Source organism: Mirounga angustirostris, unplaced genomic scaffold (assembly GCF_029215605.1).
Source record: "Mirounga angustirostris isolate CCGP_5_RB_7025 unplaced genomic scaffold, mMirAng1.0.hap1 SCAF_1, whole genome shotgun sequence".
In the NCBI taxonomy this organism is placed as follows: domain Eukaryota; kingdom Metazoa; phylum Chordata; class Mammalia; order Carnivora; family Phocidae; genus Mirounga; species Mirounga angustirostris.
This window is the reverse complement of record NW_026991709.1, coordinates 67,768,109-67,795,540: the sequence shown is the minus strand read 5'-3', so window position 1 is coordinate 67,795,540 and position 27,432 is coordinate 67,768,109. Positions and strand designations below refer to the sequence as shown.

The 27,432-nt window shown below is 46.3% G+C and overlaps 1 protein-coding gene across 4 annotated transcripts in view; it reads left to right on the top strand.

Annotated features, from left to right (window-relative positions):
- The first annotated feature begins 420 nt into the window (after window positions 1-420).
- The window catches only part of MYLK (myosin light chain kinase), a 176,209-nt gene continuing 149,197 nt past the window's right edge, over window positions 421-27,432 (top strand). For 3 of the 4 annotated variants that reach the window (XM_045903007.3, XM_045903006.3, XM_045903005.3), the window contains exons 1-2: window positions 426-796; window positions 6,595-6,762. In XM_045903007.3, coding sequence (XP_045758963.2) covers window positions 767-796; window positions 6,595-6,762 — 198 coding nt within the window. In that variant the 5' untranslated portion in view covers window positions 426-766. Of the gene's footprint in view, window positions 797-6,594; window positions 6,763-27,432 lie in introns of all 4 variants that reach the window. The other variant, XM_064571010.1, reaches the window with a different exon arrangement.

Here is a 27,432-nt window from a genome sequence, read left to right as displayed (position 1 = left end):
CTGGGCTGGGCATCACCTTGCTACCATGTTTTAGAGGTATGCACCAAGGACCCTTCCTGAAGCTCCCCAGGGGTCAGAAGGAGCCCTGCTGGGTCCTGTGTGCGACATGAACGCTTGGAGCCTGGTTCAGATCTCAGCCTAGATTCCTTAAGACAATTGCAGCACAGGAGTTCCCCATCTGTCTGTTCTCTGGGTTTCCCCTCACTCGAGGGATCGTAAGCAGGGCTTCTTTAGCTTAAGGAGGAAAGAGCTGGGTCTCAGGAGGCACATATCCCATGAGCCCTGTGTGGTAATCCCATGCCAGATGTGCCAAGGGGTAAGTGACGTTCCAGGCCAGATGTGGAGCTGGGGGTGTGCCCAGTCCCTCCAAGGGTTCAGCTCTCTGCTTGACAGCGTCCTCCCTTTGCTCCACACTGAGATTGGAATCGGCAGCTCTGAACAAGTAAAAACCTGTGAGCTTCCACTCCTGGTCTCCCTGGGACTCCATTGAGAGCTTCTACAGCTGGCAGCCCGGGGTTTCAAAGGTCACCCCAGCTGGGCGGATTAGAACAACAGATTTCCCTGACTGAGTGAAGTTGGCTGCCTGGCAGAAGGCAAGTTGCAACATCTGCGAGCAGAGTCAGGCAGACGCCCCTTAAATTTTCAGTCTAGCCCTGGGCTCCACAGCGTCCCTGGCTCTCCTTCACTGTCTTCCTCCTCAGACGGACGTTGGACAGGATTCTCTGCCGTCCAGTGGTAAAGCGTGGCTGCCCACGCGTCCCGGCTCATGGGAGAGCTGCCGGGGAAAGAGGCCACGGTAAGGCATGTCGGTTCTCGGATATGTGGCTCTGCCCCACGGTTTGCTCTTGTGGGTCACAGCAAAGTCCACCTGGCACAGCCCGCAGCGAAGGAGCAGCTCACTCTGGTATTAGGAGCGATTAGGGAATTGGTCAGGATCTGAGTGCATGGCAGAGAGAAGATTAACGCCCGGAGAGCGGAGCTGTCATTGCCTGGGGCCCTCACACCTGGGTGGTTTGCTGTCTCCCCTGCGGGCCAGGAAGGGGGGGTGGGGAGGTGGGGAGGTGGGGGTGGGTTCATGGCTGGCTGCCAGGCTGCCAGCGTAGAGCCCACTGGGAGCCCGGCCCTAGAGGGAAGGTGTGGTATTTCCAGGATGCCTTGCTGCTGGGTTAGGTGCTTAAAGACCACGATCATTTTGTTTTTGTTTTTTTATTTTTTTTAAAAGATTTTATTTATTTATTTGACAGAGACACAGCGAGAGAGGGAACATAAGCAGGGAGAGTGGGAGAGGAAGAAGCAGGCTCCCCGCTGAGCAGGGACCCTGGGATGATGACGTGAGCCAAAGGCAGATGCTTAACCAACTGAGCCACCCAAGCATCCCACCGCGATCATTTTAAATGTATGCGCTTTGGGTAGGGAAGAGGACAGCTGGTTTCCCTAAACTTCTTCTGCCATATAACTTCATTCCTAATTTTTAACATTTCTTCTGAGTCTTTTTGCCTCAGAGTTCATTCTCTTTTGGCCATAGTTGAAAATGTTCTTTTCTGGGTTCAAGAAACAATTTCAAGTGTTTTTGATCAAATTAAGGTCAAGGTAACTTAGGGCTGCTTTGGATGATTAACTAATTATGTTACTTGTGAAAACCTTATTTGGAGGGGAGCTTTGGCCCGAGCATTGTGTGTGTGAGGGGCTGCCCCCCTCTCTTTGCCCCCCTCCTTCATTTTTTTTCCTCCTCCTAATTCTCTGTCCTTTGATCTGCACTTAACTGGTATTGAACGAACCCCGAGCTGGGTGTGTTTCAGGCCACCAAGCACTGCTTTGCCAGTAGAGAGATTATGGCAGAAGTTAGCCAGCCCCTCTGGCGTTCTCCCCTGGAATGTGGTCATCAGGCTGGACTAGAGATTAGAAGGGAATAAGGACGGCTTGGTTTGCTTTACTGTTGTTATTATTATTATTATTATTATTATTATTATTATTATTATTTTTAAGATTTTATTTATTTATTTGAGACCGAGAATGAGAGACAGAGAGCACGAGAGGGAGGAGGGTCAGAGGGAGAAGCAGACTCCCCGCCGAGCAGGGAGCCCGATGCGGGACTCGATCCCGGGACTCTGGGATCGTGACCTGAGCCGAAGGCAGGCGCTTAACCAACTGAGCCACCCAGGCGCCCCTGTTATTATTATTATTTGAAAGATTTTATTTTTAATCTCTACGCCCAATGTGGGGGTTTGAACTCACCCCCCTGAGATCAAGAGTCGCACGCTGTACTTACTGAGCCAGCCGGGCGCCCCTGATTTATTATTATTTTTTGGTAGAACATCCCAATTATGTCAGTAACCATTACTTGTCAATGTGGACGGATTCTGTTTATGCTGCTGATGGCAGTGGGCGGGGCGGTGGGCTGAGCGAAGCTATTTGTGTCTCTGGCCAGCCTGGGACTGGGCTCTGGTCCTGCTCACCTGATAGTTAAGTAACTACCCCCCACAACCACCTTGTGGGGGACTGGATGTCTCCTGGCTATACTGACTTGCCTGTTCCTTTTCTAACCACGAAGCCAGACCTCCCCTAGGGATAGATGACTTCTGTTTTCTGTGTTCTTGAAGGCAAGCACTTTCCCTTTGATGATAGCATCTGGGACCTTCTAAACCGGAGATTTAGACAGACCTCAGAAGATCCTGGATCAGGGCGATATGCAGAGAGGGTCCTGAGCCTGATGTCACCACTCCTAGTTTTCAGCTCCCCAGAAAGCAGAGGGGGAGGAGTCTCGTGTCTTTCAAAGCCAGGCCTGAGAGCAGAAGGGGAGGCACATTCGCTGTCCCCCGTCCTCTGTGGAGCTCCCAGACTTCTGTCTACTTTATCTCCCTTGCCTGGGGACAGTAGGAAATGCCTCGTCTGGGTCATGGGGTGCTCTAGGAGGCCTGCAGGGTAGGACTGAGGTCAGACTTGGTTTTGGTTTCTACTTCTTAGCTCTGTGACCTTGGACAAGGGTTATTTCTGAGCTTCAGTGTCATCATTTGTGAGAGGGGCATAGTCAGAGCCGCCTGGCAGGACTGTGGGGACTGCCCCATTCAGCCATGCTGCTGGAACAGACACGACAGTGCTGAGGGAGGCTGCTGTGGGCCTCAGGCCTGCCTTCCCTGCCTCACGGAGTTCTGCCATCCGCTTCCTACCGCTGGTCACAGTAATCCCGCTCAGATGCCCTTGCCCTGAAGGTGACCGGGCCGGACTGGGCTTCTTGCTGTCCTCGATGAAGAGGGCCTGTGTCCTGCAGCAGGGGGAGACCGGCTTCTCTTTGGGAACTGGATGATGACAGTATTGATCGGCTACTACTGATTGAACCCCTTTCACACTGCGCTGTGTGTTTTGTGTGTGCTCTCACTCATATCCTCCCTGCAGCCTTCTGAGGCTGAAGTTATCACGCCCATTTTACAGAAAAGGAAACTGAGGCCAAGAGACTTGAAGTACCTTGTAGCTCATGGCTGGAAAGTAGCAGTGCCCCTGGGTTTGTGGCAGGGTCTGAGCCTCATCCTTCCTACCCCCACCCTGAGCCCCCCCCCCGGCTGAGGGTATCTGTGCCATTGGAGGAGGGCAGAGGGAGCAGTGTTCCCTCTAGGGTGTGGTCCAGGGGGCTTCTGCAGGATTTGAGAACCCCATTCCTCCCCTACCACCACGTTACCACACTTGCCACACACACGTAATTGTTCACTGCTCTGTCTCAAACACCTAACTTGGCACATGGTCGATGTTCAAGGAATCTATTTTAATTGAGTGAATGAATATATCCTGATTTTTGCCATTAAAATATCATGATGACTTTAAAATGGTTGTGCAGACACAATGATCGAAATATGGCAAGATGTTAATTGTTGGAGTTAGGCGACGGGTGTTTGAGGTGCTCATTTTATCATTCTTTCTACTTTTCTGTATGTTTGAGATTTACCATAATAAAACTTACTTTGAGTTTAAAATTTCTGTATCATTCAATTCCTATCATGATTTTCTTTGTAAACATACACCGCATAGCTGCCTGATACTCCACTATGTTCTACCAGTTCTCTGGGTAGACACTTAACTGGGTCTTTCTTTCTGTTTCTACTTCACAGGATTATTTTTCTATTTCTTCTGCTATAAATAATGTGATTAGCATCCTTAGATACAAATTTTGTGCTGCATCTCTGATTCTTTCCCAATAATACATTGCTAGGGGCACCTGGGTGGCTCAGTCAGTTGAGCGTGTCTGCCTTGGGCTCAGGTCGTGGTCCCGGGGTCCTGGGCTTGAGTCCCACATAGGGCTCCTTGCTCAGCAGGGAGCCTGCTTCTCCCTCTGCCTCTGCTGCCTCCCCTGCTCATCCTCACTCTCTCTCTCAAATAAATTAAAAAAAAAAAATACATTGCTGAACGTAGGATTTCTGGGAGGAGAGATGGACTTTTTTTTTTTTTTTTTTTTCCAGAATCTCTTTGCCAAATTGCTTTCTGGAGAGATCGCACCAATTGATGTGCCCCTCCCCCTGAGGTGAATGGGCCACCTTCCCACAGTCTTACTGGCATTTTATGTTATCTTTTTAAATGTCATTGTGGTCAGTTTTTTAAAAAAGATAAGTTCTTACTTTGTACTCTTGGATTCTCACCGAGGCCAGGCAGTGTCCCTTTGTTTAGTGGCCATTTGCTTGTCTTCAGTGAACTGCTCAAGTCATAGCCTCTTTCCATTGATCTGTGGGGCTGTTTCCTTCTTAGTTGTAAAGTATTCCAGCCCTTTGTTTTTGCTGCAAACCCTCTATCCCATCCATCTTTCTATGTTATGGATGGTATGTTTTGACCTGCAGAAAACCTGAATTTCACATGTATATGCTAGTGGTTCTGTCGCTATCTACCCCAACCTCAGAGCCCCTTGCCACCAGCCAGCTCTGACTGCTTACAGGGGGCAAGAAGGTCACTGGCTAGGAATAGGAGTTCTGGCGCCAGATGCCTGGGTCCAAGTGCCAGTTCTGGCCCCTACTAAATGCCATGACCTTGGGCAAATTTCTTAATCTTGCTGTGCCTCCGTTTCTAATCCATAAAATGGGGATGATAGTAACTGTCTCCTAGTGTTTACATGAGGAGCAAATGAGCTGTTATTTAAAAGGGCTTAGAATAGTTCCTGGGGGATAGTAAGTGCTACAGAAGTTTTGCTTATATTGTTATCTACTGCTGTGAACCTGTGAGGCATATCATTTGGAAAAGATTTTGTTTGCATAGCTAATACCTTATCAGCAAAAGAGAAAGCTGGGTTTGTCAGGCAGGGGATGTGCCCCGTTATAAAGGAACCCAGGTCTTTGTTACTTTAACGTGAGCTTCAAAAGGCATATCCCTACTTTATTTTTATTAGATGTTATAAATTTAAATAAACTAATTACATGCCCCTGACACCACTCTTCCATGGCGAGTAAGACATGGTCCCCGATCTTGAGCTGGTCCAGCCTGGTGAGGCTCCCACCTGGACTTGGAACTTGCAGCAGGGAGACTTAGGATGCACTCCAGTTGGTGTGTGGGTGTCCACTGACTGCTTGAGGTCTGACCACCAGGCTTCTGTCAGCTGCTGCCTGTTTTCCCAGCCTTGTCCTCCAGTCTTTCCTATGGATTTGAGGAGCTCCTCCTTCCCCATCTTTCCAATGAATCCCTTCTCTGTTTATGAGAGCCAGAGTCTATTCTGCTGCTTACCACCAAGAACTCAGATATGCCCCTGTTACTAATTCCACTTCTGGAATCAATCCTAAGGAAATCCCTGTGTCCCAGCTAACCTGCCAGCCCCCATCGACATCCTGTCTAGTCCCAACTGGGCCCTGTGCCAGGAGCAAGGAGCTTGAGGTATTCTAGCCAGTGATGCCATCATTTTGCTTTGTCTCTTTGGGCTAGTGACTTACCCTCTCGAGGCTCCTGTTGCAAATGGAGGAAATAGCCTGAATAATCTTAGAACGCTCCCTTCTCTGACATTCTGTGACCTGCAAGGCTTTCCACCATCTAGTCCCTAGAAATGGGATGTCCTCCCTAGACGCGCTTCCTTTCCTCCATTCACTCGCCCACCCTCACCTCTCCTCACCTCAGCCAGGATCCTTGCTGTTTTAACCCCAAATTCTTTCCTTTCTGGGAAGATGAATCCTGTTTTTCTTTAGCGCGCGAGCTCTCATGGTTCACGCAAAAGCAGCTTTTACTTTCTACCATGAGTGCCTGACTTACTTTTTGATCCTGAAGAGCCAATGACTATTAAATACTGGTTTTAGATGTCAGCTGTAAAAATGCTGAGATCAGCAGGTCCCTCTGTTCTTGCCCCAGCTGCGCCTTTCCTAGAAGTTCTCCATAGGGTTTGGGGGAGGTGGGCCTGTGGCCCTGGTGCTGGTGTCTGGGGCGGGATGGGCCTCACCCCGGCAGCCTTGCCTGTGGAGGACACAGGGCCCCTCATTCTCAGAGAGGAGCTCCAGGCCGACCTGACCTAACGGGGCACCCACTCCCGACAGAACCCACGGCACAGGGGCCCCACCCGCACACGGGGAATGCTGGCCATGCACCGGGATGAGGGGCTGCACTTCTCTCATCTGACCTGGTCTTCCTTCCTGTTTGCAGACCATGGGGGATGTGAAGCTGGCTGCCTCAACCCAGGTTTCTAAAACCTCCGTCAGTGTGGATCACCCGAGAGTCGGTTCCATGTCCCTGACCGAGGCCCCTGCTTTCATTGTGCCCCCTCGGAACCTCTGCACCAGAGAAGGAGCCACCGCCAAGTTTGAAGGGAGGGTAAGAAGCGTGGCTGGAGGGGAGGCCGGAGAGGAGATGGGGCAGGGTCATCACTGCTTCGGCAGCCCTTTCCCCAGCAGGCTGGATCACGTGGAAGCCTGGGTTTCTTTGGACCCACACATGAAGTGAATATCTATCAGTTTACCCGAGTTGTTTGGTTTATGGTTGACTTTGGTCTGTGTTGGAGAACTCGGGAGTGGGAAGGGGCATGGAGACATTTTGCTGTTAACATAGGCCATGTTCTGGGTACGTGCTACCTAATTGTGGAAGATGACCCGGGCTGGTGGCAGGAACCATGCAGCTTGGGTCGAAATATGTGCCCTCAAATCTGGACAGTTGAGAACAGACTGTAATTTTTCTTTCACCTTCTCCCTCAAAGGAGCGTTTCATTAACCAGCGCTCTCGTGTATCCACTTGGTGCATCCAGAGCACTGCAGTGGGAGATGGGACCCCTTATCAATTCAGTTACCTTTTGCTAATGAATACTGGTCTCTTGCTCTTACTGGGCCTCCATTTCTTCTTCTGCAAATTGGGCATGGTAACCCCTTGTCCACCTTGTGCTAGAAAGGAGAAGAAGAAGGCGAGGACATTGAAGAACAGCCGTAAGAATACCGAGGCTATGCCCAAGTGGAGACTTGTAGCGAGCTGCTGGCTCAGGCCATCAGGAAGTCCCATCATCAGCTTGACATGGAGATGCACGTGGACGTCAGGGACATTTGCGAGTATTATTTGTCCTGGGTTAATCATGGGGGATCTACCCCAGGAAACACTTTAGAGGCTAGAAGGCTTTGATCTGAGCAGAAGACAGCTGAGGAGATGAGAAATTCATAGGTGGTGTTACGAATCTACAATTTAAGAGCAGGCCCCTGCACGCTTGTAGAAGGAAGGGGTCAAGCGCATCCCTCATCCCAGATGACACCAGGCCTTGCCTTTGTTTAAGCGCCTGGTTTCGCCTTGTGCAGGATGGCCCTCGCCATCTGGAGAGGGCACGGGCTGCACTGTGATGCGTGCTCCACGCGGTCCTGTAGTTAAGGCCGTTGGCCGGTGGATCTGACCTAACAGCCCTTGTCAGAAGGAGGAAGGTCGTGGGGAATGTTGCGATGCTGCCGAGGGGTCTGTTTTCTTCTTTCTGGGCCCTGCCAGAATGAGGGCTCTTTTCTGTTGCCCTGAATATGGTCCCCACATCCCCACGGCTGGCGGGAAAGAAGCAGTGGAAGAATCCCTAGGGATTTACGCTGTGGAAAGGAGTGGCCTACTGTTACATGCTGCAGTGTGGATGCACACTGAGAAGGCTCTGCTAAGGGAGAGAAGCCAGGCACAAAAGGCTGACTCATACCCACTCTGAATGCCTCCGTGGGTATGAGATGTCCAGAGTAGGCAAAGCTATCATAGATTGGTGATTGCAGGAGCCGGGGAGGAAGAGTAGGGACTGACTGCTAATGGGGGGAGGGTTCCTCCTGGGGACGATGGAGATGTTCTGGAATGAGATGGCGTTGGTGGCTGGACCACTCTGTGAAGGTGTCATAAAACACTGACTTTATACTTAAAAGATAAAATATAAAAAATGAACTTGAAAAAATGGCTTAGCAAAACTGATCTCATCTCCAGTACCTTCACTCCTGCCCTACTGCTTCAGAGAGATGAACTCCTTCTCAAATTCTGGCAGACATGGAGAGGAAGAGAGGACTTAGATTCCTCTGTAGCATGGTGGTGCTTCTGCTTCCTTTGCTGCCTTTGGAGGTCACCAAGGGACCATGCCCTTGAGTTATTTGCCTTGGAACCTTGTAGAATGAGCCCTGGCCCAGGCATCAGCACACTGAGCTCTTTGTAGCTCGGCCGTCCTGTTGGCTTCACACCTTCTATGGACCTGGGTTTCCTTATCTGAGAAGAAACAACTCACAGTTTCTGTATTTCTGGCCTCCAGGAATGTGAAAAGAAAAGAATCGAGGAAGAAAATGGTAAAACCACTTCCTGAAGTTAAAAAGTATAGTAATACGGTAGTTTTTTTAATGAGGTAAAATTCACACAACATAAATTGAACCATCATAGAGTAAACAATTCAATGGATTGAAAGCATTCACAATGTGGACTGCAGCGTTCTTAAAGTACAGCATTCGCTGAGAATTTTATTTTGCTTATATTGATGAAAGTTGACTTTCTATATTGCATGTGGTTTATATGTCAAAATGAATGCATTCCTTAGAAGTCAGCCTGCAGAGCTACTTTACCCCTTCCAACCTGCCTGGAATTAATGCAGAACAACACCCTGGCAGCATGCTGGTGGAAGATAGTTCCAGAGAGATCTTAGATGGAGCGTCTGGCTCCATCCGAGAGCTTGCAAATGGAAATGCAGAGGGAGAGGCTGTCCTCAAAAGTGCTCTTAAACTAGCATGCTGCAAGTGTGTATGGTCACCATACCAAAGGGCACAGAGGGCTGTTTTGCATTAGGGAAGAGCCACTTCAGAAGATTCCAGAATGAGGATGTTGATTGTTTTTGCTACCAGAGATGCAGTCGAACAGGGAGTGTTCCTGACCTGATGCCCTCAGAGAGGGGAGAAGTAAGGTGGTGTCAACCTGGAGGGATGTGGGCTTTGAGCAGGAGTTGCTAGTTATAAAAGACTGAGCTCCAAACAGGGTTACCCACTGAGTGTAGCCAGTGGTTCTCTGCCTCCAGTGCATGTTACCCTTCACTGCTGCAGCCACTTGACCCTACAGACCTCTCCCTCCAGGTGCTGGGGTCCATCCTGTTCCAGATGCTTATTCGGCACCAAACCAGTCCTTGTGTCTGTCACAGTGACATCGGGATCTCCGCTCTTGATTAACTGGGCTCTTGCAGAATCTCTTTTGAATGAGTGACTTTTTAAAATTAAGCCTTCAAGCTACTGCTTAGGCCCAGGCTGGTGGCCATTGCAGCAGGCATGAACCCTTCTCCTCTTTGTGGCAGCCCCCAGGAGCTCCATCTACTCCCCTCTGTAAAGTTGCCACCACCAGCTCAAGTCCTAACGCCTGGTGTGGAGAGTCCTGGGATGTGCCAGCTTCTTCGGAATAGGGCACAAGGACCCTCCCATCACTGCAGAGCAAAACAGTGGCTACCAGGATGTGAGAAAGTTATAAAGGTTTGCTTCCTGCTGCCTTCTGAAGCCGGTAATTAGAAGTTGGTTCAAATTTGACTTTTTGTTTTTATTCCTTCAAGGGATAAAATTGTTGCTGCCCTGCCCTCATTTCCCTATTATACCTATATTTATAGGCTAAGGATTTAATGAGCCCTTTCCTCCAATAAAGCCCCTCTTTCTATGAAGAAAGATGACATTGGGTGACATTAAGGTGGGACCACAGATAACCCTTGTGGCTCATGTCTTATTCTGAGAAGCTCCAAACTACGAGTTGTTCAGCTCTATACATCTCAGTACCTCACATCCATTAGGACTTTTCCACTTTATGGCAGACCCTTTGGACAGCCAACACATAACCCATTACCAATTCCCTTTGCCCTTGACCTTTTCTACTCTAGAAGCCATTGTAGAGTCTTTCTTTCCAGCTAGAGGTGGCTCAGTGACACATTTTGGCTGAAGTTGGCTATGAAATTTCTGGGACAGCTCCTGCTTTTCTGATTAAAAAAAAAAAAATCACCGGTGCTCTCATGTTCCACCCCTCCTTTGCTTCCTGCCTCGAATGCAGGTAATGATGTCTGGTGCTCAATAGCCATATTAAAACCATGAGGCAACAAACCAGAGGATTGGCTGGGGTGGGCATGGGTTGGGGGTACAGCAGTGGAGGGAGCATAATGACCAGCAACCAAGAGACAAAAAATCCTAGGGCGTAAACACTTTTTTAGATAGGATTTTTGGTTGTGGTTATTCACATGGGAAATTTTACAAAAATGTTTTCCTAACTGATAAACTCCCAATGAGATGCTTGTGGAGTTATTATCTCTTTAACTGATAGGAATAAATAAGGAAGAAGACATAGCACAGAGAAGAATGAAAAACTTTCAGATCAGACAGAGAAAGATAAATACTATATGATCTCTCTTATATGTGGAATCTTAAAAAAAGAAAAAGAGACAACCAAACTCATAGATACAGAGAATCAGATTGGTGATTGCCAGAGGTGGGGGTGGGGTGTGGGCAAAATGGATAAAGGCAGAAAGGTACAAACTTCCAGTTATAAAATAAATAAGTCACGGAGATGTCATGTACAGCATGGGGACTATAGTTAATACTGTGTTGTATATTTCAAAGTTGCTAAGAGAGTTGATCTTAAGAGTTCTATCACAAGAATAAAATTTATAACTGTGTTGTGATGGATGTTAGATTTAATGTGGTGATCATCTCACAATATATACATATATAGAATCATTTTGTTATATACCTGAACCTAACTAACATAATGTCATACATAGGTCAGTTATATTGCAATAAAAAAAGAAAAAGAAAAAAACCCTCTTTCAGACCCTTACCAAATCGACCAATAGTGATGGGAGTACCTTACTCTGAGTTGAAGGTGGCCCAGCAGTTAAAGCGTTCTAGAATTCATTCCTCCCTAGCTCTGGCCATCTGGCCTGAACGGACAGGGTCTAGGATCTATGAGAGGAAGTCAACCATGTGGGGTTAGGAGGTGAGTTAATATCATGTTACTGTTAATGACATTTTCTATAAAGTCATTATAGAAAACCACTATTCAATCAGCATCTATTGATTAAGCCAAAGCTGCCTACCTTTTAAAAATTTTCTTGGCTCTGTCAACTGGAGATTATATGTTTAAGAACTCATAAAACTTTGGATCTGAATCTCATCAGTACTACCTCTAGACCCAGGCAACCTGAGCCCACATTCTGGAAACCTCTGTTCCTTCATCTGGCTATACCCTCACCTCACAGCAGGGGCTCTGTCTGCCCAAGGGTTGTGGCGGCTGGAGCCACACCATCCCCCATGTTCTGAGCACCTGGGATCCCAGAGTTGTCTGCCAAATGGCCCTGAACCCACTCCAACGCCTGTGTGGGCCTCTTCCCATGAGAAAGCCTGCTAGGCCTGAACGGGGTGGTCAGGGGGCAGCTGTTGGCTTGGGGGAACAAGACAGGGGACGTAACTCAGATGTGGGGCTCTGTTGTCTGCCCACAGGCATAGGGGGACCCCCACAGTGCAGGATGCCTGGAGGGTGAGAAGAGTAGTATGCCGGACTGTGCCACCGCAGGTCAGCATCGCTGGGCCCAGGTGCCGGGGCCCCTTTCGTAGATAGCCGGGGCCACACCAGTGCCTGGGGCTGATAGAAACTCCTCCGCTGTTCTTTTGCCCATAAAGATGGCTAAAGCACCGATAGGCCGCCCCTGACACAGAGTCAGTTGTGAAAGGAGCAAGGTGGTGGGGAAATATATCGAAATGACTGGAGATTTCTTCCCCTCTGCCCTGGATTTCATTCTTATCAGAAAAAGCAAACATGGTGATAGGCCCTGGCTGTGCTGTGAATCAAATGAGCTGATGCTTTAGTGTCTCTTGAGAAGTCCAGCCCAAATGAGGCTTCCCTCCAGCCCAAGGGGTTCAGTGATCACTGAAGTGGGCTTCACAGCGAAGGGCCGGTCCCACCTCCTCAAGGCATGTTTCTGTTGAAGTCGTGGAGGGTGGAGGAAGGGAATGGAGAAGACCTGACCCATGAAAGCATGAGTAATTCCTCAATTTCCACTTCAGCCAACAGTAGTATCCCTCCCACACCGACTTCTTCCCAGTTCACTTATAACTCAGAAGTGCTCCGCCACTTTGAGAAATTCGGAGGAAGTATCTGTTTCCTTCTGTGCTTTCTGTCCTCAGGAGTCTTGATGTAGTTCTGGAGAAAAATGCGTGTATGTAAAACAGTAGGATATGACAGTGTATAATTAGAGGCTTGAAATAGTTCAACAAATGGCTTGTACTATAGGAATTTAGAGGAGATTAAGACAGGGTTTGTGGTGGCTTGGAAACCTGTTTCCTGCTTCCTGACTTCTGTCCTTGCAGTTTGTCCTTCCTGCAGTGCAGGTCTGACTGGGCCTCCCCCTTCTTAATGTCCCCAAGCCTTGCACGGAGTTCTTCAGCACTGCCTCTGAGACCTTTGCCATCAGCTCCTAGCTGTCCAGCCCTGTCCCACTTTCCTGCCTTCCTCCTCCTAATGTAGCCAGCCCTAGCCCCTGCTCACCCAGCCCGCAGTCCATAAAACAGGAATTTTGTTCTGGTTTCACTTTTGAGAAGAAAGGGTAAATAAGAAAGCTATTTTATCTTTCCTATCTGGTGTTAGGAAGGGGGGCAGAGTGGGATAGGAAGTAGCATTTGTTGGTGCCCTATGGGGTCAGGCATGTAATCGTAGTCATTTCATCTTTGTGGTAAGGTAGACTTCTCCCCATTTTTTTTTTTTATAGAGGAGGCTCAGAATGATTACAGAACTTGTTAAGGTTATGTCAGTAAGTGATGGAGGCAGTACTTTTGGGTCCAGATCTTGTATTTCTCACACTGTATGATGCTGTCCCTGTCACAGGTCTCATCTGGTTTCTGGAACTCAGTGACTGTTTCTTATTCATCATTGTGCCCCAGGAGTAGCGTGATGCTGGCCACCTGATGGGTGCTCAGTATATGTTGGGTGCTCCTAAGAACCAAGTTGGTAGGGTCTAAGACTCCAGACCTCCTGCCAGTCAATTCATACGGACTTGATCTTAGGCTTCTTATTGGCTCTTATCGCCCCTTATCCCATCCAGTCTCTGTCTAGTCCTTCCAGTGCCCTCACTGCTTACCTACACCCCTGCATCCCTGCTCCCTTTCCTTCCTCAGGCTGTGCCTTTATCAAGAATTTCTCCTCTCCATCTCATCCAGCATAGGGTCCAAATTCAATTCTGCCTCCTTCAGGCTACTCATCAAGGATGCTTTCTTTTTAAAGCATTTTATTAGAGTACAGAAGAGCCATGGTCATAGGATGTGGAGTATTCCCAATAATCACATAAGATCACTTGTGAGTAATAACCACAGGAAAGAGTCGTCTACTTTGGCCTTTAAAAATGTATTATTTGTTAATTATCTAAAATAATTTTGTTATAGAGAAAAAAATGATTTAAATGTTAAACTATTTGTAAAACAAAAATTTAAACAATGTAAACAAGTTCCTTGCCTTGACCCGTACTTCTGCTTTCCAGAGGTAACCATTGTCAACAATTGGGGGATTCTTCCAGAAATATTCTATGCAAATAGAAACATGTATCTGCATTTGCATACACACACACACACACACACATATATACAGGTATACATATACACAAATGGGCCCATGTACGTATACTGACCTGCAACTTGGTCTTTTTGCTTCACATCTTTTGGCATTTATTTTTCACATTGGCACATAGATCTACCTCACAGATCTAAACATGAACTTTCTAACCCTCCATTGCTCCCTTCTCTGGATTCCTGTGATACTTACATGTATGACTCAGTTTTACTTTGATCAGTTTACAGTTTTATCAGTTGTTATTGATTGTCTTTTGCTTCCTCAATGAGAATGAGCTGCCCGAGTTCTAGAGCTGTATTATCCAGTACGATGGCCAGTAGCCACATGTGGCTATTTCAATTTAGGTTAAGATTAAGTAAAATGAAATAAAATGTAAGATTCAGTTCCTCAGCCACACCAGTCCCATTTTAAGTGCTCCGTATCCACATGGAGCTAATAGCTACCAGGTTGGGCCACACAGATTATTGAACATTGCTGTCATTGCAGAAAGTGCTGCTGGATAGGGCTGGTCGAGACCATTCTTCCATTTAACTCAGTTCCCATAAACCAGAGACCCACAGCCAGAAGATATATTAAAAGTAACTGTTCCATTTCCAGTAGAAATAAGACATTAAATTCTTTTTTAAATATAAAAATAATTTTAATTAAAATGAAGTTTTACAAATTTATTTAACCCCATCTTACTATGTAATTTTTCAGAGATATTTTTGTTGCATTATCTACAAAGACATATATTCAATGTCCCTTTTTCTTTTTTTCCAGCCGACTGATTTTTCTTTTCCTTTTTTGAATTTAAATTCGATTAGTTAACATATAGTGTATTATTAGTTTCAGAGGTAGAGGTCGGTGATTCATCAATCTTATATAATACCCAATGCTCATTACATCATGTGCCCTCCTTAATGTCCATCACCCAGTTGCCCCATCCTCCACCCTCTCCCCTCCAGCAACCCTGTTTGTTTCCTATGATTAAGAGTCTCTTATGGTTTGTCTCCCTCTCTGATTTCATCTTGTTTTATTTTTCCCTCCCTTCCCCTATGATCCTGTTATGTTTCTTAAATTCCACATACAAGTGAAATCATATGGTATTTGTCTTTCTCTGACTGACTTACTTTGTTTAGCATAATACACTCTAGTTTCATACATGTCATTGCAAATGGCAAGACTTCTTCTTTTGATGGCTGAGTAGTATTCCATTGTGTGTGTGGGTGGGTGGGTGTGTGTGTCTATGTATATCACATCTTCTTTATCCATTCATCAAGACATTAAATTCTTGAGCATTTACTTAGGGCATAAGATTCTTTCAAAGAAAAATGTAATCTCTTGATGAAAGAATCTTTGTCTTCCGTTTTCACAGAAGAATGGTAATCTTGGTATCTAGGCCAACTTGAATGTACTCCCAAAGTTTCCCTAGCTGTCTGTTCCAGGTGGCTCAGAAATTCTCATGGCAAGGAGGCCGGTGGTGGGCTACACCCCAGTGGGTGTTACAGAGTTCCTGTAGTACTCACCAGAAAAGCAGCAGAACAGGAAATGGTAGGACAAGTATTGCTGAAGCTACTACAGTTGTTAGCTGGTGGTCACTTCTGGCTCAGAATGTCAGACTCAACAGACTTGCTGGCTTCTCCTCCCTCCAGATATGCCACTGATACGCATATATAGGGTTACAAAGAGAATTAACTCAGGGCTGTACTGAGAACAGGGGAGGGGATGCGAATGGGTGAGCGATTTTCTCAGGATTGCATGCAAGGCTGTGTCAACCCTGCCTGCCGTCGCATCCAAGGGGTGAGGCTTCAGCATAAGTGAGAGGCTCATATGTGAGGTGAAAGCATGGGGAGATGAGGAGTGGGCTGCAGGACAGAGGTCATGGTGGTTAACGGATGTTTACTTACTATCCATATGGAGAAAACGAAAGCTCCTGGTGTGGATATTTGTATTTCAGAAGAATGTCTTTTTACTTTGCCAGCAGTTGAAAGGCTGGCTGTGCTGTCTGTCCAGTTGTTCCATGCCCAGACATTCTAAGTGAAGCCTGCCAGTAGGTGTGTCCTGCTCGGGTGCGCCGAGCTTGCAGTCGGGTCCCTCATTCGGGGAGACAGGACTACACCCAAGGGCTGGACAACCCACACCAGCTACCTACATTTGGAAACGAGTTCTTCAATTATAGATTGTGAACAGTTAATTCATGGCCACCAGACGTTTGAAGAAAATAGCTATACCATATAATATTGCTATCAAGAAAATTGTCCTGTTTTTAAAATCAACCCATAGACAGAGCTCAAAAGTGTTAGTTATTGTCACAGAACAGAAAGCAAACTCTGTAAGCTCTGGGAAGCCCCAAGTAAAGGAATGGTGAATGGTGAGGTAGAGGCAGGGAAGGAGAGGAAGAGAAAACTCTAAGGACACTGATGTCCTCATCTTACAGAGTGCAAGGTGAGGAGATACCATCTAAAACAGATGGGTCAAATAACAAGTTTGAGTATATGACTTAAAACCATAATGACAGAGGTCACACATGGTCAGCTGATCGGCCATTTTCAGCACACGGACCTTTTGTGTTTGGCCAGCAGTGTTCTCAAAAAATTTGAGCAAAGATTTGCAGATGGAAAGCCTACACACACACAGTTCATTTCTGAATGGCTTTGCACCCAAGGTAAGACTTGGCCATGCTTCCACACGGCAGCACTTGGGCAGTGAGAGCCACCGTCTGCATCTAAGGGTGCCTTTGCCAGCTTCCTATGGTCCTCCCCATGTCTAGTCCTATCCCAACACACCGCCAAGAGTCTGTTGCCAGTTGTGACTTTGCCTTTTCCCTAGCTATGTTCATATTAATAGTGGGAGAGCAAAAGCTGAGCAGGGAGGGCCTGGTGACACTTCTTGCCCCCACCCATTTCCTGGACTTGTGTGTCCTGCCCAGACTCCATAGGCATTTGAATTTGTGATCTGGCCATCAATGTCCAGTGGAAGATTTAGCAATCCACATAGGACTGGCGAGGGGGAGGCGGTGTAAGTCAGCAAAATTTCTCATCCTTCATAGTGGGAACTGCTAAATGCTATCTAAATTCCTAAATCAAGAAATAGACACAGTGTTCTATCTAGAATTACAGATAAGAATGATAAGACTAGAAAGATGACTTCAGCAGTTCTATCTGGAGAGTGATACTGTTGCAGGGAGGGGAAAGAGCAAGGGGAAAGAAACTTTTTGCCCTCAACTTTCACCTTTTATTTTATACACATTCTTATTGCTTGAATTTTTAAACAATAGATGGAAATTACTTCTGCAATTTGTAAAAAGCATAATAAAATTGGCTTGGTTATCTTTTTTTTTTTTAAGATTTTATTTATTTGTCAGAGAGGGAGAGAGTGAGCACAAGTAGGGGAGGGCATAAGGGGGAGAGGGAGGGAGAAGCGGGCTCCCTGCTCAGCAGGGAGCCCAACGCAGGACTTGATCCCAGGACCCCAGGATCTTGACTTAAGCCGAAGGCAGACGTTTAACCAACTGAACCGCCCAGGCGTCCCTGGCTTTGTATATCTATCTGAGTTCATGTTCAGATTCCATTTAACAAGTGGTCAAAGATGAATACACAGTTCACATCAAAAGAAACATAGGTGAAGTCTGGGTGTGGAAAAAGATATAGCTCTGCGTCAAAATACATTACATGGCAGTGTGAACAATTAAACAAATGAAAGTTAAAGTGTATGTGTACCTGAAAACAAGCAATGTAAAAGACGCCAAGAGCTCACTGTTGGCCTACAAGGAAACAAATGAAGGTTTCCTTTGCTGGGAGCACCGTTTGGCTCAGCCTTTCTGGGGCTCAGACTGGCAGAATGTAACAGGGACAATGAAACCATTGATAACGTTTTGCCAAGAATTCTGCTTTTGACACCGTATTCTAACCTGTAATGGAGAAGGAAAAATTAGTTGGTGTTGGTACAAAGATGTTCCGAGCACTATTTAAACAACAAAAAGAACGAGTTTGTGCTCAAAAGGAGATGATTAAGTAAACATGTCAATATGGCAGATATTGATAATCATATATTTGTCATTTTGGGGAGCTGCATCCATCAATGGGCATGTGTGTGAATGATGCAAAGTGGAAAGAGAAGTAGAGCAAAGACGCCATGTACAGTCTGATCCCACCACATAGAAGCATCTACATGACCACTACCTAAAACTGGAAGAGTGTTTGGAACCATATAAATAGAATTTTTTTTGTTGTAAGTTCTTTTATTTTAAAATAAAAATACAGTGTATTTTTATTTTAAAAATGTATTTACTTATTTTTAAAGATTTATTTATTTGAGAGAGAGGGAGAGAGAGCATGCACGTGAGCAAGCATGAGCAGGAGGGGCAGAGGGAGAAGGAGACACGATCTCAAACAGGCTCTGTGCAGAGCATGGAACCCAACAGGGGGCTCGACCTCACAACCCTGAGATCATAACCTGAGCTGCAACCAAGAGTCGGACGCTCAATGGACTGTGCCACCCAGGCACCCCTAAGTATCTGTATTTGTTAAATTTTACAGTGACAGTTTACCTGTCAGGAAGCAAAAAAAGAGGCTGGTGCTATCTGGATGCATCTGTCTCCTTACTAAAGAGGCTTTTAAGCTCCTATTATTTTAACATGTTCCCGATTATCTTGACTGTCTGCCTTGAAATGGAAATAAATTCTGTGGCAAAATGAGCAACGAGAGATGGAGAGACCAAACTAGTCTCCTCTTACCCTAACTGTATGCTCATGGTGGCCCAAGGGAGGAGGTATGAAGTGCCAGACTTGGCATTCATCAGGGCCGAGTCATGGGAGACATCAGTATGGCCTGGCAGAGACACTTTCTGCAGGACCTGAGATGTTCACATTCTTTATAATATGCAACTTCCTTCTAACTTTAATAAGATGCTGCTTTCTTAAAAATTGGCTAAAATGAGTTGAACTTTCTCTGTGCCCCAGACAGTGGGACTACACAGAAAAATAAAATGTGATCCCCACCATCAGCAATCTTGCAACTAATGGATTATCAATTTTGGTTAGAGAAAATTAGACTTTTTCTCCTCTCTGAAGCCTCTTCCAACTCACTGTGTTCTTTTCCATTGCCACATTCTAGAAGGGTTATATTCTGCACTCTACAATTTAGAATTTATTTAGATGATTAACATAACATGTTTAGAAAGAACACTGGACTTGGGTTCTCATTTCTCTGAAGTTGCCTTAAAACTTTGAACAAACCACTCAACCTCCCTGAGTCTCAGATTCCTTTGTATCAGATCACAAGTTACATGTCCATTAAGGCCCTTTGCAATCTGAAATTCTATGATTTATATACTGTCGTGTGTGTTCCCTACTTCATATGTCAATTTTTTAAGAACACACCTAAGTCCTAGCTCCTGGTAGGTGCCTAGGAAAGAAAGATTATGGATTTTCTCAATTTTAATCTCTTACATCATTAATGTTCTGAAGTGTGTGAATTTGATTCATTTAACTAATGTTTATGGAGCCTTTTACTCTGAGCCAGGGACTGTATTAGTTTAGAACAGGAAGTGTTCAAGGAGGCTGGATTCTCATTTGTGAGGACTGTAGTATTTCGGATCTACAAATCAAGTTGGGGGTTGGACCAAATAATCTTTTTTTTTTTTTTTATAGATTTTTATTTAATTCAGAGAGAGAGAGAGAGCACTAACTGGGGAGACAGGCAGAGGGAGAAAGGGAGAAACAGACTCCCTGCTGAGCAGAGAGCCTGACGTGGGGCTGTATCCCAGGACCCTGAGATCACGACCTGAGCCGAAGGCAGACACATAACCAGCTGAGCCACCCAGGCGCCCCTGGACGAAATAATCTTGACAGTTGTTCCCACTTAGCATAATGCCCTCACAGTCCATCCACGTTTTCACAAATGACAGGATTTCCTTCTTTTTTATAGCTGAATAATATTTTCTGATATATGTATACCACATTTTCCTTATCCATTCATCCATCAGTAAGACTTCTTATTTTTCATAATATGCTATGCATTTGTATAGCATGTTATAGTGCACAAAGCCCTCCTGGGGTTGTTAGAGGGTAGAAAGTGCTAGTTACTTCAGCTCCCATTTCTAAGCAGCTGGGAAAAGGTAGGCAGAATTAAATGGAATGAATGCATGAATGGAGGCCCAGAGAATCCCAGAGCATAGCGCTCTCAGGGAGACCTACACTGGCGAATTGGCCGTCTCTGATCACTTCCCCTGAGTTAAATCAGCCCATGCACTAGTGGGCGGTAGAGCTGAAGAACGGCTCCTCCCCACAGAGCTGGGCTAACCCGCCAGGGCTCCCAGGTGCTCCCCACTCAGTGCCTTTCAGGCTTCATCCACTAAAAGGTTCTTCTCTGAGCATTTCTTGACCCAGAAGCCTTCTGTGGTTTTAAGTCTGGACTCCTTTCCTGGCATTCATTGTTCTCCACAGTGCAGGATCAGTCCAGTGCTCTTCCTGACTGCCCTAGGAGCTGGGCCCCACCATTCCTGAGCAGGTCCTGGGCGTTGCCTCTCTGACTTGTCATCTTTCTGCTAGAGTCTGGACCCCAAATCTATAAGAGCACTATCCAGACTCTACTCCATTTCTTTTTTTTTTTAATTTTTTAAAAAGATTTTATTTATTTGAGAGAGAGAGAGAACAGTGGGAGAGGGAGAGGCAGATTCCCCGCTGAGCAGAGAATCCAACTCGGGGCTTGATCCCAGGACCCTGAGATCATGACCTGAGCTGAAGGCAGATGCTTAACGGACTGAGCCACCCAGGTGCCTCGATGCTACTCCACTTCTTCCAGGGAGCCCATCCTGCTTCTCCATGCCACTTATGGTCTCCTTCCTTCTGAGTCACCTGAGGCTTTCTTACACTGTATATCTTTGGCTTTATGTGCTGGTTATTTATGTGCTTGTCACTAGAATGAGAGAGCCCCTTGAGGGTGATTTCTTACTCATTTTTGCATTCTCCACAGCATCTAGGATGGTGCCCTGCCCGTGGTAGGTTTTCAGGAAGGCCTGGATAGATTGTAGGATAGGTTTAAATACACTGGGCCACTGCAGTCAGCCTGGTGATGCTCAGATGCCATCCTTTGCAAACATCTTCATTTGGCAATTTGCTGGTTGTCATAGGGAGCTGACTCCTCTTAGGACCAGTGTGACAGTAGGAGGGCTGGGGCTGGCAGTCAGGCGCTGGGTCTTGCTTCTAACTCTCTCTGGCCCCTGGGTTTCATTTTCTCATCTATGAATGAGGAGTTAGACCAGATGACTCTCATGCCTCTTCCTGTTGTAAAAATAAAATTTAAATGAGGTTTTAAGGTAGGGACCTAGGGTTTTCATGAGTGTGCCCGGTGCTACATGAAGCTGTGATAGGAAGGCCGACTCCAGTGGCTGGTTAATTCAGTTGCGCAAACGTGACTTACAGGTAGGACGTCTGGTACACCTGAGATGAAAATATGACAGAGAGGACCAAGAGATTATCCCTATATTCAAGGATTCACATTCTCACATAGCCGAGGCTGCAAATACACCCCTCCACACCCACCCCACGTGCCCTTGAACACTGGCCTGCTGTCTGGGAAGGTGGGAAGTGAGTTCTCATGTTGCATGGCACACCTGAGGGCTCCTTCACATTGGATCTCTGTCTCCCGCTGCTGCTCAAGAGCACTGTTAACGGAAAGGGGCGGGGGGGCACAGTGACAAGGAATGGAGACCTGTGTCCCAACAGAGCTGTCTGAGTGGTGGTGAGGAGGAAACCGGCCCCTGGTGTTCTCTCATCTGCTGGCATAGTGAGTCCCTGAGCAACTCCTGAGAGATGCAGGTCCCTCCCTCTCAGAAGATTCTAGCAGGGTGTAGGGCAGGCCAGAGACAGTGGGAGTGGGGGGTGGGGGGGTGGGGAGGGTGGGGTGGCTATCGAATGCTGTGTTTGAGATGGCAGGCACAGGCTTGGGAGGCAGGATTGCCTGCAAAGTGTGAAGGACTTGGCTCACCCAGCCCCAAACCCTGGGATGCCTGACAGGAGAGTAAAAAATGAGGCTGGAGGGGTTGGAGCCAGGAAGGCAAGGAAAAGCAAATCAAATCTGAATCCTGATTTAAAAGGCATTAGGCTGAGAGGAGCCAAGCACCTGAACATACTTTCCACAGCCTGTCATGCAGGACTTGCCTCATCTGTGAGCAGCGAGGGGAAGTTGAGGCTGTGGGGACTGGCTCCCTGGGCTGCAGCCCCCACAGCCAGGCTGCTCGGGGACAGATGCCACCGCACAGAATACCAGAGGGCAGGGTGACCTGCCAAGGTTAAGTCCAGGAAGGAGAACAGAGACACTGGTTTCTGGGAGTAGTGAGCATAACGACCTCGTGCCGGTCAGCCCCACACAGGTGTAAGGAGCTCTGGCACATGACTGATGACTCACCTGGGGCAAAGCTCTTTTATAATAAAATCAAATGAGCCACCGCCCACCTCCACCCCTCAGTTTCAGCAGCCAGGGTGTGGCTATTTCAAGTGTGGGGTGAAATCTGGACACCTAGGTGCCGGAGTCATTTGAGGAGATGCTGTGTAGGGTTGTTTCTTACAAGGGGTCCTTCTGAACCCACTGAGGTAAGACCAAGAAATCTGCATCTGAATACATCCACATCCTCTACGGGTTATTCTTTAAGCCACCAAAGGGAGACTCTTGGAAGCAAAGATCACGGCTGCAGGTTTCGCTGCACGTTGGGGAGCACGTGGGAATGGCCGGAGCAGTGCAAGAGGAGGTAGAATCTTCTGGGAAGATGTATCTGATGATCAAGAAGGTGTTCTCTTCATTGATGGGCTGCTCAAGCACATGGTTGACTCATATAGATCAGTGGTTCTCAGAGATCTACTCTGTATTTGCTTATGTACGTATATATATATACACATTTAGTACATAAGCAGATAGAGAGCATATAAGCATATGCTTCATACATAAAAAGATTTTTGCCCCTCCTCCCCAACCCCAAATTCACGCACCTGGTGTGATAGTACCCCCACACAAGATTAAGTTTTGTAATGGTTAAAATCCTCTACTGGGATAGGGGTGAGGGATCAGAAAAGAGCAAAGGGAAAATATGGGGTAAGAATTACACACAGAAATGAGTGCTGTACAGTTTGTATAGTTGCTAAAGATGGGCTACCAATTTGACTACAACCTTCCTAAAAATCGTGATCAGATGCAAGGTGCATTTTGTCCTTAAAAAGTAGACCAGTTGCTCTGGAGACGCCATCACAGGACGTAAATAGTAGGAACTCTCCAGATGGTGTGTACCTATGGATATGTACACATTTATTTGTGTGTAAATAAGGGGAGCGATCTAGATTTTGAAGGTGGCCAAAGATGCTACTGGGACAGAAGAGTAGAGGGCCCTGGCTCTGTCATGGTCCTCTGCCCTGTGATCCTCTCCTCCCCAGAACTCAAACTGGCTTTTCCCAAACTGACTCAGGCCTTCACCTGTTTTTCTTCACCTCATCTCCTTTGTGGCCCTGAGATCTCTCTGTTCTACATTCGCTCGCGTTCCCTGGACCTCTCAGAGCCCCCAGCCAGGTGAGAGGCATGACCTGTCCCAGATTTCAGGGGTAGAAGCGGGGAAAAGTAGACAGGACTCCAGCTGTGGCCAAAGATGCATTGGTGCCTCTGGGAGGTCTCGTTCACCTTGACTTCTTCAGGGGGCAGCGGCCAGCCCTGTGCTTGTAAACATGAGCTTGCCAGGGCTCCAATGGTCATAAGACCTCAAGGCCCAGCACCAAGAACCTCTGCACAGGCCTCTGTGCCGTGGGGCTGTGGGAGGAGGAGAAAGAACACAGGCTTTGCAGCCAGGAGATCTGGCTTTGAGTTGCTTCTACTAAGTTCTCTAAGCTTCATAGATGAGCTGGGAAAAGTAAGTCCTACTTTACAGCATGACTGGGAGGGAGGGTCAGCCCCATAGCAGAAGTGTGTCAGCACATAGTAGTTGCCTAGTAAAATGATAGGAATTATACTAGTAGTATGATCAGGATCACTGGTCTGCCATAACACCACTTTGAAAGTCTTGCTCTAAGAATGTTTTTAAGTAAAAATACAATATGCTATTAAGGAAAACTTAGAAAAGCAAAAGTAGAAAAAAGGTTAAGACTACACATGGTTCTACCTTGCTCTACAGTCACTATTATGATTTTGTTTGATAGTTCTTGTGTTCTTTGCTAAGCTGGGGATTTCTTTTGTTGTCAATGTAGGAATAACTGTAGGATTTATAGGGGCAGGGGTCAGACTTGAATTCAGGCCCGTCCTTTACTAGCTGTGACCTTGGGTAATTTGCCTAGTTACTTTCAAAGTCACTGTCCTAGCTATAAAATAGAGGGGTACTACCATCCATATTGTGGCGTTGTTTAAATAAAGTATATTTGCTTCATATGTCATATAAATAAGTGCTTAATAACTTGTAGTCATAATTAAAATCATTCATACTGTTTTGTATCTTGCTTTTTTCAAAACCCAATATATCATCTTTCAAATCACTGTTAACATAATTTTGATGGTTAATATTCCATTAAATTTGATATACTACCATGTACTGAGTCATTCCTCCACTGATGGTGATTTAGATGATTTTTAATATTTCCTTTTATAAATTAAATTCTGATGAACATCTTTATATATGAAGGCTTCAGTTCCATATTTAATATTATTTTCTTGGGTTTACTCAGTTTATAGTAGGGGAAATAGTGGAATAAAGGCTTTGGGCATTTTTAAGTTCAAGTACTTTCAAAAGGCTAGTCTTTGGCTCACACTGCAGTCAGCGAGGGATGAGTCAGAGCACCCGTTTTCATGGCCCACCTGCTCCTTGAGCTGCGACACGCATACCCCATCTGTCCACATGGCATGGCCTCCCACCAGCATCTTCCCGCCTCAGCTCACAGTCGGGTTCTTCCTATATCTGCCCAACTGCTCTCCGAGCCAGGCTCCTTCCCTGGGCCCCAGTGTTCCTCTGTCCTCTGGCTTAGCCCCCTGGTGCTGGGGTCTGACACTGACTAGAGAGGGATGGGATATATCTGTTGTAGTTTCAAGCTCAGAGTTCCCTCCAACCACACAGGGTCAAGTCTTGAATTACAATTTGTTCTTCTTTCTCTCTTTTCTTCTCCACACATCACATCTCGACCTACATATTCATTAATTTTAATCTTTCCGTTTGAATCATCTCCTTATTCAGAGTATATTTGTCGCTATGTCTTCACTGGGTCCCAGACAAGGAGCCCTGAGGGGTGAACACTGCCCCCCGCACATCAGACAGGGTGCTTCCTAAGGTAGGGGCCGTGTCTTCTGTGCTGGCTCTGACGTAGGCGTGCAGCAGATATGGACTAGGGCCTGTGGGATATGAAACACTGAAGACTGAGTCCTTGTTCTTCGCTTTGACGCAGACTGACTGAGGTGATGCTGTGTGCACACATGTAACTTTCACGTAATTTTCATTTGCTGTGTAAGACTTGCTGTGTTGACTTTGTCTTCTCTATTCCCCCTGTAAAAGGAGGTACTCCCTGAGTGGAGACTAGTCCTTCATTGTCTCTGTATCTCCTACAAGTGTCTGGCACGCTACCTGGGAAGGTTGCTCCATAAGCCTTTGTCAAGCGAGTGAACGAGCAAACACCAGTTAGTGAACAAAACCCTATGCTCTTTGGTCAGAGTATAATATACTATAAAATATGTGACAAAAGCTATAGGCAAGAAGCATTCTCCAGACCTCATGGAGAAGGTGGGATCCATCTTAAGGTGTTCTAGAAGTCATTAATTTATTCAACCATGAAATAAGATGTTGTGCCTAATTATGCTCTTAAGAATATTCCCTGTGGGGGCGGGGAGGGGTACTGGTGAAAAACCTTGTCAAAAGAGTAGGTGGTATTGGAGTAGCTTTTTGAGATCTGGAACTTTCTTGCCTGTGGTCCTGTTACTCCCTGAAAGGCTATAGTGGAAAAAACATGAATTTGGGGAGCTTGTACTAATAAATTATTAGCCTGCTTTGACTTTCACTTTTCTTACCTGTAAACTTAGCAGAGTAATGCTGACGGGGGAACCAAATGTAGTGAAAGTAGTGATATGCACAAGTGAGGCCAAGTGTCCATCCCCTTCATCCTCTGCAGCAGGAGCAAGAGTGGTAACTGCCTGGGAAGGCCTCTGCTGTGGTCTCCGGTGACCCCGCAGAAGTGTTGTAACCCCAGCCTGACCTGCTCGTAGGTCGCTTAGGAGAGGAGCTGAGAAGTGACAGGAAAAAGGTTTCGTGTGCAGTTCATGAGTTAAGAGAATATCACTTCATTGTGGGCTTGATGGAAAACATTATGTGAGGTTGGTTCAGATCTTTCCAGAGGTCTGCCAGCAACCTCAGAAGTGGAGCCTTATTGAAAACAGCTGGGAGGAGGTTGGCGCCCAGCCTCCCCTTGCTTTTCCATGCCCCAGAGCTGTCTCGCTCTGTGGACAGAGCTCAGCCCCAGGACTCTGCCAAGGGCCCTGGCAGCCTCAGCTGGGGATGGGCGGTGGCTCTGCCCAGCTGCAGACTCCAGCTCGAAGGTTGAAACCAGTTAAACCAGAGGGGATTTGGCCAGGACTGCCCATCAGTATTTCTTTCAGGGCTTGGAGTTAACCACTGACTCAAGTCCTTGCAGAATGAGTTAACTATTGCGAGGTTCTCTGGGCAGAGGCATGGGCTGCCGATTGGGCGGGTGGCAGATGGACTCCGTTGTCCTTTGAAGTCCTCTCAGCTGTCCCACTGGGCTCCAGCTAGGGAATGAGAACACTGTATGAAGCACCCATGTGGAAGCCTCACCCCCTCTGCTGTGAAGGGCCTTCCATGGAGCACGCCGCCTGCTCTCCTACAGCCACAGCCCATTTGGTCTTATTCCAGTTGGTCACCAGCCATGCCGATTTCAGCCGAATTTTCTCCAAGTATGGCGTGCCATTCTGTCAGTCTTCCTTTCTGAGGGGACTTCTAGGCACAGCGAGTCCTTCTATTTATTTACTTTCATGAAAATGTGCTCCTAGCAAATTTGCATAATTTGAACCTCACTAAGTTAAGTTTTTCGACTGTCTTGGTGCTTTTTAAGAAAGTAGAATATATTCATGGTAAAAATAAAAATTGGAAATACAGAAAACACAGAAATGCAAACAATCCCACCACTAGAGATAACAGATTTTACATTTTTGTAGATTTCCTTCTAATTTTTTCTTTTAAAACAGGAAGAAAGCATATGGTTATAAACCATGGTTTATAAGCTCCCTTTTTACTTATTATTTAATGAATGTTTTCTTACATTCCTCAAGATTATAATTTTTAATAATGTCAAGTATTGTATCTTATTGCTGTAAGTATTTTAAAGAGACTGTATTCAGCTTTGGATTTCTAATATTTAATCTTTTAAAAAACTTAAACTTACATCCATCATCATGGGCATCTTTGATAATTCCTAAGGCA